Here is a 14,669-nt window from a genome sequence, read left to right as displayed (position 1 = left end):
TTATAAGGTTGAAAAAAAAGTGATAAAAATTCATATATAACTGAAGTAAGAAATTTAGTAAATATTAATAAAATTTATAATGAATATAGAAAAAGGAAAGAAAAAGAAATATTTAAAATGATTACATAATATCACAAGAAATTATTTTTTATAAAAGTTTAAATATAATAAGAAAACCAGGTTATTTACATTTATTATTGGGATGATTGACAAGGAAAAAATAAATTTGTTTATAAGTGAAATATAATTATATCATAATTATTTTGACAGGCTTTACAGCAGTGGCTGTAGATCGCTCCTAGTAGAGAGACGCCTCCAAAACACCACATCTCTCACCTTGAGCAACACAAACAGAAGTATAGAACACACACAACCAGTGGCAAGACTCTTGGATCCCTGCGACACTGCCACACAGGTGAGCATCACAAACGAATCCAGCCTGCTCGTCTGATCCCGGCAAGCCATGGCGAGCTCCACCCCTGAGAAGAGCAGCAAGATCCCCAGAAGCCCGATAGGAAACGCGTCTAGAAGCCTGATCAAAGAGCTCCCTAGCAGCAATCCAAGCACAAGCTTGGCAGCTCCAAGCATCGCCACTGACGCTCCCGAGCTCGCTCCAAATCGATACTGCCCGGCCAGTCCCCCAGCGCCGTGGCAAACCGGGAGAGCTCCAAACCAGCACCCGATCCAGTTCATGATCCCGACGCTCACCGAGACCCTGGTCGGCGACACGCGATCTTCCATCTCCGGGAAGAGATCCTTGGAGAGCTTGCAAACCGCCACCACCGAGTTGAGGATCGTGAGAGGGAGCTGCGGGATCGCTCCTCGCACAAAACCAATCTTCCAGTCTTCGCCAGTGATCCTTGTGACGCGAGGGATGCTTGGTCCCAGCCGAAGAGCATCGAAGATGCTCGGGTTCCTCACCGCTGCGAGGAGGATCCCGACCAAGAACACGATCAGCGCGGTTGGAATCCTCGTCGCAAAGGTGGTGGGCGATGAGCTTTCGACGTGTTCTTCTTCGTCACCGGCCTCTTGATCTTGATCATCACCACGCTGTGAATTCTCGACGCCTTGCCCGGATCCATTGGCAAGAACGATGAATCCCAGAGCAGCGAGAGCGACCAGGATCCCATCCAGTCCCAGCCAAGGCCTGTCCCCGGTAGCCTTCCCTCTGGAGAAATCCTGTTCCTGGAGCACATACTTCACGGCAGTGATCGCGAAGGAGAGCCCCTGCGCGAGCTGGATCCCTCGCACCACCGGCAGGGGTACGATCCACGCCACGACTCGAATGAGCCCAGTGATCCCGAGGAAGAAAGCGATCCCGGAAACGCACAGCCCCGCGGCCATGACCTGGGGAATGCTGAGCGACCAATCGCCCTCCGTGATGGCCACCGCGGCGATGGATTTCATCGGCTGGACGGGCATTGGCACGCCAAACACCGCGCCGGTGACGACGTTGTAAAGGCCGGTGGCGATGAGCGACGTACCGAGATCCAGGCCCCTCACTAGGGTTAGCGCCACGACGATCGGGACGAATGTGCCCAGGTCGCCCAGCGCGCCGCTCGCCTCCTGCCATGGCCTCTTGCAGCGGAGATTTGCGCGGAGAGACGCTGCCACTGCCGCCATCGCCATAGCTTAGCTTGCCCCTTGGAGATAAAAATATTCAAGAATATTTATTTTCAAATTAAGCATATTCTTGGACAAAACAAACGGAATAGTCTCTCTCTGTCAAAGCATATTCTAGCAGGCAAACAGAATATGCCGTGGCTAGAACGAATGTGCTTTCTTGGCAAGGGCTTTATGTCTGGCAATCGTCTCCCAATTCCAAGCCCCATATGGGCGCGTCTGGAGGGAAGCCCAATTTCTACCATGACTGTCTCATCTATGGAGTGAAGCCTTGGGACGATGGAGCGGTGGAGTTTTGGCACTCGCTCAACCGGGCATTTGTGGAGGCGGACAAGCCGGATGCCGAGGCGGAGGCCAAGGCCGCTGGCAAGAGCAGCAGGAAGAAATAGGCGCAGCCCTGTCAGGGATCAATTCAGAATGGGAAAAGCAAGAAAAATGTAAGAATCTAATGCATGAATTTTCCCAGGAGGATGAATGCAATCCAAGAAACATGTCCTCTTTGGAATGCTAAATCTCTTCATTGTTGGTGTGCTTGTCATGTACAATTGTCAAGTTGTCATAGAAATCTTACCGGTCTCCGCAAATGCCCAGAATGGGCATTTTGTTGCATCATTGCATTGAGGATACCACTAATTTTATGCGATAAACATGGCCTTAATGTAATGCTAAATCGCTTCATTTTCGTGTGGTTGCAATGTAGCATTGTTGAGTCACCATAAAATTCTTACAGGAAACATATTTACCCAGAACTCTAATGTTTAGGAATAATACACTCATAAACAATAAGCTTACCTTCCAAATTCTGTCCACAACCTTTCATGATTGCCACAATTGGGAGTTGCTGATCCTAAACTATGGACTTCGTATTTGATGAATTCCATGGGTTTGAATGGAGTCTGTAGAACACTTGGACTATATAACTCTGAGAAAAGAACTGTAGAATACTTGAACTACATAAATTTTGAGAAAAGAATGGTGCTACAACTTTTATTACCATCCACTAAATGAATAATTACATAAACGTGGAGAAAAGAATGGTGTTACAATCTACCAAATGATTTCATTAGAGTATTGGATAAGCTCAATAATTTTTTTTTCTCAAGTAAATATTTAATTCCTAGGTTAAATTAAATAGGGCCCAAATAAAATAAAACATTGCTTCTGTTTAATACAATTTCTTTTTCCATATAGACTTTATACACAACTATAACTATAAAAATGTAATGATTATTAAAAATAAATTGCTATGCATTGCATCTAGCAACATTTGGTTTGCTTAATGGTAATGCTATTTTTACTTATTAATCCAATTGATCAAATAAAATTTATAATTATAAGCGTGTTTTTAATTTATAAACATAAGACTAATCTTATTGCATATCAATAATTAGATGATAGATTAAAAAATAATATACTATAAATGTTTTAAAAAAGTTTATAGATTATAAACATATTTATAAATTATAAATACAAAATTAATCTAAATGAATAACAACCATTAAATGGTAAAATATCGTAAAATATCCAAGCATATTCTAGGTATATTCACTACCATATAGGTTTGCTTAAGCAAACCAAAAAGTAGTAGAAGTTTATATTTTAAATTTTAAACTGAAAAAATATGTAGTGAAATTTTAGCCTAAAAACAAAAGACCCTTTAAGATAGCTTTAACTTTAGCATTTTTTGCATATCATTTTTTTAAAACTATAAAGTTTATAAATAAATAAATATATATATATATATATATACATACATATATTACCTTGCCTAGATAATACGCTAACTATAGCATATAAACTGTCTATTAGAACTAAATCTGGTCTATCTAATAGGGTTCTAAACCTCAATTAATATCCCCAAACATTCACATTAGGAGGGGCATTGCAATTTATCTCTAGAAGGCAAATTTTTTTAAGAGTATTTGGCTTTAGTATTTAGGATTGTGGTTTTTATTTTCTTTTTTTCTTTCTCTTTTAGATCTAAGTTTGTTTTAGCTTTTTGCAAGATCTAGAATTCTAATTATTGTTGTGCTTAAATTTATTCTTCTTTTGATTTTCATTGTATTTCTTTATTCCTATCGATTAAAAAGTATGTCACTTAAGGTTGCTGATGTTACTCTATTAAATTATGCTTTTAGTGGTATAAGGTGTAATCATATTGATGGTGTGCTCATCCTTACTGTATTGCTATCTTTAGATTCTATGGGATATGATTACAAAGCTTTTTCTTTTCTTAGTGTTTTGCTAAACCCTAAACCCTAAACCATTAATGTGAAGAATGTTTATAACATTGATTGGAGAGTTATGAATGATATAGTTTGATTCTTGACAAATGTTTCCTAATATTTTTTTTTATTTCCTGACTTGAGCCACTTTTTTATGTTTCTAGTGTTTTTTTGTCATATGCAATATTTCCTTCTCTTTACACATTGATCATTTATGACTTTTATGATTCTCCTTCTCAATATAGTGTTGAGTTGAGTATTTTCTATCTTCCTTATATTAATTTAGATGTTGAGCATATGCATGAAATTGGAAATTTTACTTTTATTTTATTAATAGTTATTAATTAATTTTGATATTAAGTATTCCTCTATTCCAAAAGCTGAGTTACTTTTGTTAAAGTTTCAAGTTGAATGCACATCCCAAATTATAAGTGCCACTAATAGCCTTTACTTTATCATTGTTGTTGATGAGTTTATATATTGTTTTTTTATCTCAAATATTAAGTTGTGTGTTCAAGAGGTTACATGGCATGAATTTCTTGCTTATTTTGTGCTGGCTGATGTATATTGATAGTTGCTAAAAATTCCTCTTTTGATGATTTTTTATCCACTTTTTCTTTTTCCATAATATTTCTTCCTCAAATTCTTTTACTTTTTCTTTTTCACCCTAAAACTTCAAACTCTTTTTCCTTTAGAGGATAGGAATAACAATATGAATTGTGGAGTGAGGAGGAACATAGCAAATCTACCTTTAATGTATTAAGGTTAAATGGATGTAATAATGGAATGAAGTTAAATATAAATGGTGGAGTAAAGATGAGTGTAGCAAGTCTTAACAAAACTAATGCTTTAAAAATTTTTTTCGTTTGAAGAAGATAGAAAAAAGATATAGAGGACAAATAGAATGAATCTAACATCCCATATACAATATTGAACAAGGACAAAGGTTATGAGTTTGAGTTAACACAATTTCTTAATGTTGACCAAAGGGAAGATGTAAAAGTAAGTTTTACTTGTGGTCATAAATCTGATTTAACAATGGTCTTGAAGAATTATTAGTGGGGAAATTTAATATAGATGTATTATTTGTTGCATTGATGCTTTATGGACAATAGTGGCTTTGAAATCCTTTGCTTCAGTTCAAAGTTATAACTTTGAAGTTTGTTCAAACATTAAGTGGTTGTGCATAGAATTGCAATAAATTCATCAAGATTCTATAGTCAATTGATGCTTATATTATGGTTTTGGGTTTTTTTTCAATCATAATTGTTAACAATTATGTTAGTGGTTCCATAGGAATTTTAAGTTCTTGTGGTACTCTACAATTGATCTAGTAAAAGATATTTATCTTGATTTATCATCATCACCTTTTTCATCTTCTGAATAGAAGCATAATGTAAGGTTTATAAATAAATAAATATAAATATATATATAGAGAGAGAGAGAGAGAGAGAGATATACATATATATTATCTTTAATTAGATAATATGCTAATTTGTAAATAAGTAAAAATCTAAACCCCAATTAATGTATTTAATTCCATACCTGAAGCACTCACAAAATGTTATAAAATTAAATTTTTAATGAAAAATTCATTAAATAAACATAATTTTTTTCTAAATGTAACATTGTTGAATCATCATATGGTTGCAGAACGCCAAAGATTTTGTAAATGCCCAAAATGAGTATTTCGTTGTGACTCATTTTGAGGATATCTCTGTATATACAAACAAGTACTGTACTAATTTTCTGATTCTTAAAATACTATCAAAGACAATCCCAAAATAGGGATTTTTTTAATACTGATCAATGCAAGCTTTTTTTGTCTTCTACCAGTGTGTCGAAATACATCAAAGACAATGCCGCTCTATTCTCTACAAGCATCCTGTTTACAACCTCTGCCGCATCATCACCTCGACCAGCGCGTCCCAGCAGATCAACCACGCACGCCAAATGGTAACCCCCAGCCTCCATTCCAAAATCCTGGATCATCCACCTCACGCACTCCACTGCTCTTCCCAGCATCCCGGCATGGCTGCACGTCGTGAGCACGATGATGAAGCTCACACCGCTGGGAGCCACGCCCTCCAAGCTCATCATCCCAAACAGCTCGAAGATCTCTTGACAGCTCTTGGCACCACTGTCGCGGGAGTACGCAGCCATGATGCTCGTCCACAACACACTGTCCCGGCCACTGCCAAGCTCGTCGAAAACTCTCCTGGCCTCGCGGAGATTGCCACACTTCCCGTGCATGTTGATGAGCGCCGCCGTTAAGTTGGAGTCGAGGCTCCACTCGGACTCCAGAACTCGAGCGTGGATCGTCCTGGCGATGGAGCTCTGCCAGCACGCGGTGATGGTGGCGATGGCGGCTTCCCTGTCCAAACTCCGGCCTTCCAAGTCCATGGCCTGGAACATCTCCTCCACCTCTTTCTCGTCCATCTGCTGGCAATGCAAGCCTGCTATCAGCCGGTGTGGAGAACGCTCGGGCATCTCCTTGAAGAGCTTTGTGGATTCAGTCACGCTGCCGCATCTCTCGTACATCTTCACCAGGGCGATTCCCAGTGCGCCGCTTGTGTCGATCCCAGCCTCGAAAATAGCCGAGTGTATTGCTTTCCCGTGTTGACGAGCTCCTGCATTGGCACACACGCTGAGAACGTAGCCAAAAGTTACGGTGTCCGGATGAATACCTTCCAAGTCCATTGTGCTGAAGAGCTGCAAGGCGCTGTGGCACTCACCACTCTGGATGTATGCCACGATCATTGCAGTCCAGGAAGCAACAGTGCCGCGAACAATGCCATCGAACGACGCTTTTGCGTGCTCCAAGCTCCCACACCTGCTATAGAGCATGATAAGCGCGGTTCCAACTTTAGAGTCTGAATGAAAACCGGTACCTTCGACAACATCTCTGTGAAGTTCGATGACTCGTTGCACGCTGCCGAAGCTCAGGCTCGAGCTGCAAGACTCCAAAAGGCTGAGAATAACGATTTTGTCCGGAGGAATTCCGTCTTGGTCCATGAGCGCCAGCATCTTGAGAGCCTTTCTCGCATCACCACTTTGGCCGCAAGCTCTTAGCAGAATCGTCCATGTCACGGCACTCTTTCGAATCATCCCGTCGAATACACGAAATGCCTGCTCGAGCCTACGGGAGTTGACACACATGTTAACCACAGCAGTCTCCAAAGAGCAGTCGAATGCAAAACCAGCTTCCAAAAGCCTCTGGTACCAGCACTCACCTTCGAAAGCCAGTGTGGGAGCTTTGGAGCAAACGCTGAAAACGTTGAGAAAAGTCACACTGTCGTGCTCGGCACCTTCCAAGCACATCGTCTGGAACACCCGGAGTGCCTCCTGGAAACGATCATTCCGCGCGAACGCCGACATGATAGCATTCCAGGATATGGTGTTCTTCTCTGAAATCCCAGCGAAGACCCGCCAGGCTTCCTCGGGCTTGCCAAACTTCCCAAGCATATCGACGAGAGCAGTCCCGACCACGACATCTCCTTCAAGCCCCGCGTCTTTCACAGCTTGGCGAAGCACGTCACCATCCTTGACAGCCAAAGCACTGCCACACGAATCAATCACGGACACCCAAGTGCTCGTCCTCGGCTTCACACCCTCCAGGCTCATCGCCCAGAAGATCTCCAGCGCTTCACTGGGATACCCGTTCTGGGCATAAGCCGAAATCATCGAGCTCCACGACACTCCACTGTGCTGCTTCATCCTGTCGAACAATCCCCTGGCCTCGTCCACATACCCCATCTGAGCATAGCCACTGAGCAAAGTCGTCCATGAAACCACGTCCCTCTTCTCCATCTTGTCAAACAGCTCCCTTGCCTCGCGGAGGTGTCCCTTCTGGGCATAGGCCGAGAGCATGATGTTCCAGGAGAAAACATTGCGCGGCCGGATCCTTTCAAACGCTGCCTTTGCATCTTCCACGCTGCCACAGCTCGCGTACATCTTGACGACGTGATTTCCCACAAAGGTGTCGAGCTCCCATCTGGGATATCTCGCGAGCCGAGCATGGAGACGCTTTGCCTGTGCCAGGTCCCCGGTAGCCCCGCATTTGGAAAGAAGCGAAGCAAAAGCTGTGGAGTCGAGCTGATCCAATCCCTCCAGAGACGACGCCAGCCTAGCTAAGAAGATAGTTCACATCGATGCCAGGAGCTGCTGCTAAGCCGGGAGTTTCTCTGTCTTAGTGTTCTTCCCTCCTGCCTTAGTGCTTTTCTCCACTGCCTTAACGATCCTCTCCTCCGGTTTAGAGACCTTGTGAGTACCCTTCTCCAGTCTCTTGGCGTTGAATTCTCTGGAGCGGATCCTCTTCTTCGCAAGAGCCGCTCTACGAGCCATTCTAGTCGCTGGCTTCCGAGGAGCGTCACCCGGATCCGCTGGTGTTGCTGATGGATCCAGCAGGCACAGCGCTGGGAGCGTTCGTTTCTCGGTCGGCCCGGGACCAGTGTGCTCCTGCTTCCACCACTTCATCTTCTGCTGCTTGGACTGGACTCTCACTTTCCTCGGCTTGGGCTTCACGATCTCCTCCGGCTTGAGGAAGAGCGGATGAAGAGGTGGTGGATTGGCCGGGTCTACGTGAATCCACTTTCGCTGGGTCTTCTTGTTCATCTCGAATCTGACTGTGCCTTCGATGAGCGCGTAGATGGTTCTGTCACGGCCCATGCCAACGAAGTCACCGGGATGGAATCGCGTGCCTCGCTGACGAACGATGATGTTCCCAGGAATAACTTTCTGATCGTCCAAGAAAAAAAACCCGTGTCAACGAAAGCTCGCTAAACCTGAAAGAATTCATCTAGAGAAGCGTGAAGAACGGCATACCTCTCCACCAGACTTCTTCAAACCCAGGTACTTTGGCTTGGAATCCTTGCCATTGTCCGTAGACCCACCGGCCTTCTTCGTGGCCCATCTCTTGAAGAGAAGTGGTAGCGCTCTAGCCTGTGGATCAAAATCTGGAAGAAGGAAAAACACGCTCAGCGAGATTGAAAGAACGAGTAAGAGAACGAACGACAAGTTTTCCCACAGAAACTTTCCACGACTATAAATTCACACACTGACCACCAAAACAGCGAAGTAACAAGAACAAACAAATGCATGTAGCGCAAGGAACGAATAAAAAATGCCACAAAGACAAAACTTTGATCCTCAGCAAGAAAAACTCTCCTCTCACACGAAGACCCGAAATCCCGAAATGCAATCAAGCATACAGCGCAAGGCACAAAGATCGATCGCGAGCGACATCGCACTGATCCTCAGCTTGAAAATATTCTAAGACCTGGTGAATCTGCCACGACTAGGATCACGAACCGATAGGAGGAGAAGATCGCGCCGCGAGCTGCTGGAAGATGCCGCAGCGCCGTGCCAATGCCGCCATGTCTCGCCCGTGTGAGAGAGAGAGAGAGAGAAGAGGAGCCCTAAACCCTAGAGTGGGGCAGAAATTGCGTTGGAGGCGCTAGGGTTTTGGCCCGGCGCTCTACGCACGACTGGGAATGGATGTCCAGTCGCTCGTCGCCGTCTTGCAGCTAGCTCTCAGCCGGAACCTCGATGAAAGAAAAGCTGGTGAGGAGCGCCTCAAGCAGGTAATGGCGATCGATCGTTTGATCGAGAGCTCGATCAGTCAGTCTTCTTCTCTCTGTCTTAGATCCGATCGGATGAAGCGCTGATGTGAATGGAATTCCTTTTTCCTCGCAGTGTGAGCTCGCCGAGGGGCATTTGGTGCGACTGCTACAGATTATCGTCTCGACGAATTTGGAGCTCTCCGTGCGCCAGATTGCGAGTATTTATTTCAAGAATGTGCTCTCTCGCGAGTGGAGTCCTCGAGATGGTACGTGATGTGCGAGGAGTCGATCAAAAGCATAGAAAGCTTTGTTTTTGCTTTTCCAGGCCATCTTCCCAAGCTATCCGAGACCGATAGGAACACCATACGCAACAACATTCTCGAGGCCCTCATTCACGTTCCATCTCTCTTGAGGTCTGTAACTAGTTCTTCGAAAAAATGGTTTGCTCGATCTTCCTTTTGCTCGATGTATTCTTGAATGGTTCACTAGTTCTTCGTTCATGCTTGTATAAGGTCTGTACTAGTTCTTCCTTTTTCTTCTATGTAGTTCTTCGTCCATGCTTGAATAGTTTCTTTCGTTTTTATTTCTCTGTTCTTTAATGGGAAAAGCTTTGCTTTTTCAGTGCGCTTGAATGAGATTTGTTTAATGGTTGCGTATATGAACAGGGTCCAGCTTGCCGAATGCTTGAAAACAATGGTGCACTGTGATTTTCCCGACCGCTGGCCCTCCCTCGTACCGGGGATCGATAGTAATCTAAAGTCTCAGGATCAACAACGGATCAACGGTGCATTGCACGCATTGCGGATCCTTACACGGAAATACGAGTAAGAAAGTATCATGTCAAGAGTTTTAGAAACTTACGCTCCTCTCTTTGCTTGTCAAGGTTTAAAGAGGATAGTGATCGAATGCCTATCAACGCGATTTTTGACACAATGTTTCCAGTGCTCTTAGAGATCCTGAAGTATCTTATTTCGTTACCAAATCCTCCCATTGAGGTTGCGGACCTTATCAAGCTCATCTGCAAGATCTTTTGGTCGTCAACATATGTATGTGATTTCTTTCTTTCACGCCTTTTCGTGACTGATCTTTACGGTTTCAATCTTGCAGCTAGATATTCCACCCATTCTATGTAATCTAAATACGTGTACGGGATGGATGACCTGCTTCCTTAATCTTGTCGAGAGACCTGTTCCTTCGGAGGGCCAGCCAGCCGATCTAGAGATGCGTAAGTCGTGGGGATGGTGGAAAGTGAAGAAGTGGACTCTGCACATTGTGAACCGGCTATATAATCGGTAAGTTTTTTAGCGTGTGGTTTTGTCTCTAAGGCGGGTTTTCTTTTGCAGCTTTGGTGATCCAAAATCATCCAAGTGCTCGGACTTCTCAGAAATGTTCCAGACACACTTTGCTGACAAGTTTCTGCAGTCTTACATGAATCTTTTGGGCGTCTACAAGCGGGGCGAGTATTTGACGGATAGAGTTTTAAACCTTTCTCTTCAATATCTTTCCACATGGTAAGAGTTTGTGCTTCAATGCCATCTCACGTTTTATTTGTTTGACAGCGTGTCCAAACCTCAAACATACCAACAGATGAAGCCTCAACTCGACTTAATACTGTTCGAGATTATCTTTCCTCTCATGTGCTTTAACTCGATTGACGAGCAACTTTGGAGAGACGACCCTCATGAGTATGTGAGAAAAGGATATGGTATGCATCTCGTCATTACTTTTGCTTGTTTCTTCTGTTCCTTGATTTTTTTTCCTTCTTTTTTGTCCACTTCGCAGATATAATCGAAGATTTATACAGCCCTCGAACTGCTGCACAAAACTTTATTTTGGAGCTTTTTAGAAGGCGTAAAGAACATCTACAAAAGTTTTTGCAGTTTGTCGTAGAGGTTTTTAACAGGTGTCTTTATTTGTTCATATATGTAATGTACTGACATGCATATTTTGGACAGATATGATGCCGCCCCCGCAAATCAAAAGCCATACAGACAAAAGGATGGCGCCCTCTTGGCTGTCGGATCCTTGAGCGATCGGCTCAAGCAAATCTCTCCTTACAAGCATCAGCTGGAGCAAATGCTCGTTCAGCATGTCTACCCAGAATTTAACAGTCCCGCTGGTCATTTGAGAGCCAAGGTAGAGGAACATCTTCAATTGTTTGACAGTCAGTAACTTCATCATTTATTACAGGCTGCGTGGGTTTCTGGACAATATGCGCGTATCACCTTTGCTAATCCTGCAAATTTTACGACAGCTTTACGAAGTGTTGTATGTGCTCTGAAAGATCCCGACCTTCCAGTGCGCGTAGATTCTGTGATCGCTCTCAGGTCCTTTGTCGAAGCATCTCAAGGTAACTCCAGATCACGAGTTGTTATCCTTGTTCTTGAATCTTTTTTCTTGGCAGATCTTGGGGAGATTCGGGCAATCTTACCTCAACTTTTGGATGGCAAGTGCATGTACACTCTTGAAATTCTTTCTAACTTCAGTTCTTCTTTCCAGAGTTCTTTAAGTTGATGAACGAGGTTGAGAACGAGGATCTTGTGTTCACTCTGGAGACCATCGTGAACAAGTTTGGCGAAGAGATGGCACCTTACGCTCTTGGTTTATGCCAGAATCTGGTACTGTCTAAACTCTAGCAGCGGATTTTCTCATCGTTTCCGTTTTTCCATGACAGGCGGCCGCCTTTTGGAAGTGCTTGCAGTCCTCAGAGACCGATGAGGATGACGATGACTCGGGAGCACTCGCTGCCATGGGCTGTTTAAGAGCCATTGGGACAATTCTCGAATCGGTTAGTGCTCTGCCACACCTTTTCCCGCAGATGGAACCAACCTTACTTCCTATCATGCGGAAGATGTTAACTACTGATGGACAAGGTGAAGTTCTGAAGGCACTCTATGTCTGTTTTTAACGCAATATGCTCCAGATGTTTTTGAGGAAGTACTGGAGATTGTGTCGTACATGACGTATTATTCGCCTTCAATATCCTTGGAAATGTGGACTCTCTGGCCTCTTATCATGGAGGCATTGAATGAGTGGGCAGTAGACTACTTCGAGAGTAAGTTTGATTATGTTTTTTTTATCCATTATTAATCTTTTTTTTCTCCTGTACTCCGATTCTTTCTTGTAGACATACTCGTCCCACTCGACAATTACATATCAAGAAGCACGGAGCACTTTTTGACATGCAAGTCTCCTGATTATCAACAAAGCTTGTTCAAGGCCTTATCGATGGTATGCATAACTCAACTGCCGCTTACTCATTTTCTTTGTCCATTCTTATAGGTAATGTCTGACGAGAAGCTGGATGATTCCGACATTATAGCCGCACCAAAACTTATTGAATCCGTTCTTCAAAATTGCAAAGGTCGGGTTGATGAGTGGGTTGAGCCTTACCTTAAAATAAGCCTCGATAGATATGGTACGACTACAAAAAACGGTCTTAAAGATCTACTTATAGAAGTGGTAACTTGCGCACTCTTTCCAGATAACAGACTTATCGTATTCACTTGTGCAGGTTGCAAATGCTCTCTATTACAATCCAGCATTATGCCTCAACGTCCTCCAGAAGTTAAGGTTAACCACCAGTGTTTTCCAGTCTTGGTTCCAAATGCTCTATGCTGTCAAGAGGAGCGGGCTACCGGCTCATTTCAGACGGTATTCTTTTCCTTACGCGATTGGGTATTGAAACTAATTGTCGGAAGCTTACAGGGAACATGACAAGAAAGTCTGCGTCTTGGGATTGGCATCGGTACTTAGTTTGCCCGGTTCAGCATTGCCAGCAGAACTTCAATCGGGGCTAGATCAAATTTTCAGAGCTGTTCTCAGACTGCTCATTGCATACAAGGACCAGGTTGCAGGTAACTAGAAAGCTTTCAATTTGTTTGATCATTTTTATCAACAAAACTCCCGTGATCTAGAAAACGCGAAAGAGACGGAGAACGGCGACATGGATGGCTGGGAGTCGGGCGAAGAGGACTGGGACAAAGAGCTCGGGGACGACGATGACCCTGATGAAGTGAACAACGAGAAGCTACAACAGCTAGCATCGCAGGTCGTATAGATTTTCTTTTACCTGTTTAGATAGATCTAAGTGCTTTTATTTTTTCTTTCTCGCCAGGCAAAATCTTTCCAGCCTAGAGACGACGATGACGACAGCGACGATGACTTTATCGACGACGAAGAGTTTCAAGCGGCCATTGATAACGTAGACCCGTTCATATTCTTCGCAGACATCATAAAAGGTATGCTAGCTTTTTCGCTTTCGAGCGCTCATGTAGAAATGTTTTGCTCTATGTTTTCCAGCTATATCGGCTTGTGATCCCGCCCGGTTCCAAGCGCTGTCGAGATCGCTCGACTTCCAGCACCAGGCCATGGCTCACGGCGTGGAGCAATATGCAGAGGTTCGGAGGAAAGAGATCGAGAAGGAGATGGCTCAAAACTCCTCCTTGAAGGTTGTTGGTGAGTGGAAGTAAATTCCATATACTTCGAAGAGGGGAAGAGGAAAAAAGAGAGCTACAATAAGGCCTTTTTTTGGGGGAGGGTGCTTGTGATTTCTCAAGCTGTCGGCTTCTATAAATTCTTTTGTATATTGAGGAGAAGTTTTGGTTGTTTGAGTAAAAGTAAATTTTCTTAAATATAATATTATTAATAATATTAATAAATTAATAATTTAAGTTATAAATGTATTAAAAACTATAGTAATTTAATTAAAAGTGTGAGACTTAAATATATAATTACAATGCCATATATTTATTTTAACAAAGTGGGATTTTGATATCCATCAAATTGGTTTCAATCCAAACTAGTCACTCCTATATAGAAATTATGATTTTAGACTAATTATGTATACATATTTCTGTATTCCATACACTCAAATTAGTAGAGTTGAGAGGTAGTTTTAATTGTCTTTAAAGAGTGCTTAAATTTATGATTTTAGTTTAAATTTAACTTTTACATTATTTAGATCTCTTTTATTATTTTTCTATTTCTTCTCTTTTGTTTTTCTCATCTCCATGGCAAAGTAGTAACCTCTTCCTCCTTTGACTTTGGAGTAATAATTGGTGCAATTACTCAATACCATACAGTTGTAAGACTGAGTTGATAGCAATATTCACAATATAAATCCTCGTGATTAACTAAAGTTCTTCTATAGGAGTCTTGAGATGAAATATATTATTGATTTGACTACTTTACAGTGACAGCTACCTATCATTCTTAAGATAATGCCTGGCATTTGCATGAGTTTCTTATATGTCTCTAA

The 14,669-nt window shown here is 42.8% G+C and overlaps 4 protein-coding genes across 4 annotated transcripts; 1 reads left to right on the top strand and 3 right to left on the bottom strand.

Annotated features, from left to right (window-relative positions):
• Positions 1 to 210: 210 nt before the first annotated feature.
• LOC9642457 (molybdate transporter 1) lies at positions 211 to 1,638 on the bottom strand. The gene has a single exon (XM_002986843.2). The coding sequence runs from the start codon at positions 1,627 to 1,629 to the stop codon at positions 274 to 276; it is 1,356 nt and encodes a 451-aa protein (XP_002986889.1). The 5' UTR covers positions 1,630 to 1,638; the 3' UTR covers positions 211 to 273.
• Positions 1,639 to 5,610: 3,972 nt separating this feature from the next.
• Positions 5,611 to 7,819, bottom strand: LOC9642456 (pentatricopeptide repeat-containing protein At3g09040, mitochondrial). The gene is made up of 2 exons (XM_024660731.1): positions 6,536 to 7,819; positions 5,611 to 6,478 (listed from the first exon to the last, which is right to left on the bottom strand). Exons 1-2 carry the CDS (start codon positions 7,800 to 7,802, stop codon positions 5,655 to 5,657), a joined length of 2,091 nt encoding a protein of 696 aa, XP_024516499.1. The 5' UTR covers positions 7,803 to 7,819; the 3' UTR covers positions 5,611 to 5,654.
• A 156-nt stretch (positions 7,820 to 7,975) lies between these two features.
• LOC9642906 (50S ribosomal protein L27, chloroplastic) lies at positions 7,976 to 9,262 on the bottom strand. The gene is made up of 3 exons (XM_002986841.2): positions 9,159 to 9,262; positions 8,673 to 8,803; positions 7,976 to 8,585 (listed from the first exon to the last, which is right to left on the bottom strand). The coding sequence occupies exons 1-3, from the start codon at positions 9,223 to 9,225 to the stop codon at positions 8,016 to 8,018; spliced, it is 768 nt and encodes a 255-aa protein (XP_002986887.2). The 5' UTR covers positions 9,226 to 9,262; the 3' UTR covers positions 7,976 to 8,015.
• On the top strand, positions 9,262 to 14,043 carry LOC9642905 (importin beta-like SAD2). Its single transcript, XM_024660730.1, has 22 exons — positions 9,262 to 9,430; positions 9,543 to 9,675; positions 9,735 to 9,822; positions 10,075 to 10,233; positions 10,293 to 10,455; positions 10,517 to 10,701; positions 10,753 to 10,920; positions 10,969 to 11,114; positions 11,192 to 11,312; positions 11,365 to 11,545; positions 11,600 to 11,759; positions 11,814 to 11,855; positions 11,909 to 12,027; positions 12,084 to 12,282; positions 12,333 to 12,464; positions 12,537 to 12,640; positions 12,692 to 12,871; positions 12,924 to 13,063; positions 13,118 to 13,266; positions 13,327 to 13,460; positions 13,527 to 13,650; positions 13,712 to 14,043. The coding sequence occupies exons 1-22, from the start codon at positions 9,341 to 9,343 to the stop codon at positions 13,879 to 13,881; spliced, it is 3,087 nt and encodes a 1,028-aa protein (XP_024516498.1). The 5' UTR covers positions 9,262 to 9,340; the 3' UTR covers positions 13,882 to 14,043.
• The last annotated feature ends 626 nt before the right edge of the window (positions 14,044 to 14,669 follow it).

The sequence above is a fragment of the Selaginella moellendorffii genome, unplaced genomic scaffold (assembly GCF_000143415.4).
Source record: "Selaginella moellendorffii unplaced genomic scaffold, v1.0 SELMOscaffold_77, whole genome shotgun sequence".
NCBI lineage: Eukaryota > Viridiplantae > Streptophyta > Lycopodiopsida > Selaginellales > Selaginellaceae > Selaginella > Selaginella moellendorffii.
The sequence above is the reverse complement of the archived record's forward strand: the minus strand, read 5'-3'. Positions and strand labels throughout refer to the sequence as shown.

What these genes read in the sequence shown, in the direction of transcription:
- LOC9642905 (XM_024660730.1), top strand. Translation starts at nt 9,341, where the DNA reads ATGGATGTCCAGTCGCTCGTCGCCGTCTTGCAGCTAGCTCTCAGCCGG. An exon ending in GTGAACCGGCTATATAATCG is followed by an intron (nt 10,702 to 10,752) that starts GTAAGTTTTTTA and finishes TTTCTTTTGCAG; the next exon opens with CTTTGGTGATCCAAAATCAT. An exon ending in CTTCAATATCTTTCCACATG is followed by an intron (nt 10,921 to 10,968) that starts GTAAGAGTTTGT and finishes TTTGTTTGACAG; the next exon opens with CGTGTCCAAACCTCAAACAT.
- LOC9642457 (XM_002986843.2), bottom strand. Translation starts at nt 1,629, where the DNA reads ATGGCGATGGCGGCAGTGGCAGCGTCTCTCCGCGCAAATCTCCGCTGC.
- LOC9642456 (XM_024660731.1), bottom strand. Translation starts at nt 7,802, where the DNA reads ATGTACGCGAGCTGTGGCAGCGTGGAAGATGCAAAGGCAGCGTTTGAA. An exon ending in CAGCACAATGGACTTGGAAG is followed by an intron (nt 6,479 to 6,535) that starts GTATTCATCCGG and finishes GTGCCAATGCAG; the next exon opens with GAGCTCGTCAACACGGGAAA.
- LOC9642906 (XM_002986841.2), bottom strand. Translation starts at nt 9,225, where the DNA reads ATGGCGGCATTGGCACGGCGCTGCGGCATCTTCCAGCAGCTCGCGGCG. An exon ending in GCGATCTTCTCCTCCTATCG is followed by an intron (nt 8,804 to 9,158) that starts GTTCGTGATCCT and finishes TCCTTCTTCCAG; the next exon opens with ATTTTGATCCACAGGCTAGA. An exon ending in TGAAGAAGTCTGGTGGAGAG is followed by an intron (nt 8,586 to 8,672) that starts GTATGCCGTTCT and finishes TTGGACGATCAG; the next exon opens with AAAGTTATTCCTGGGAACAT.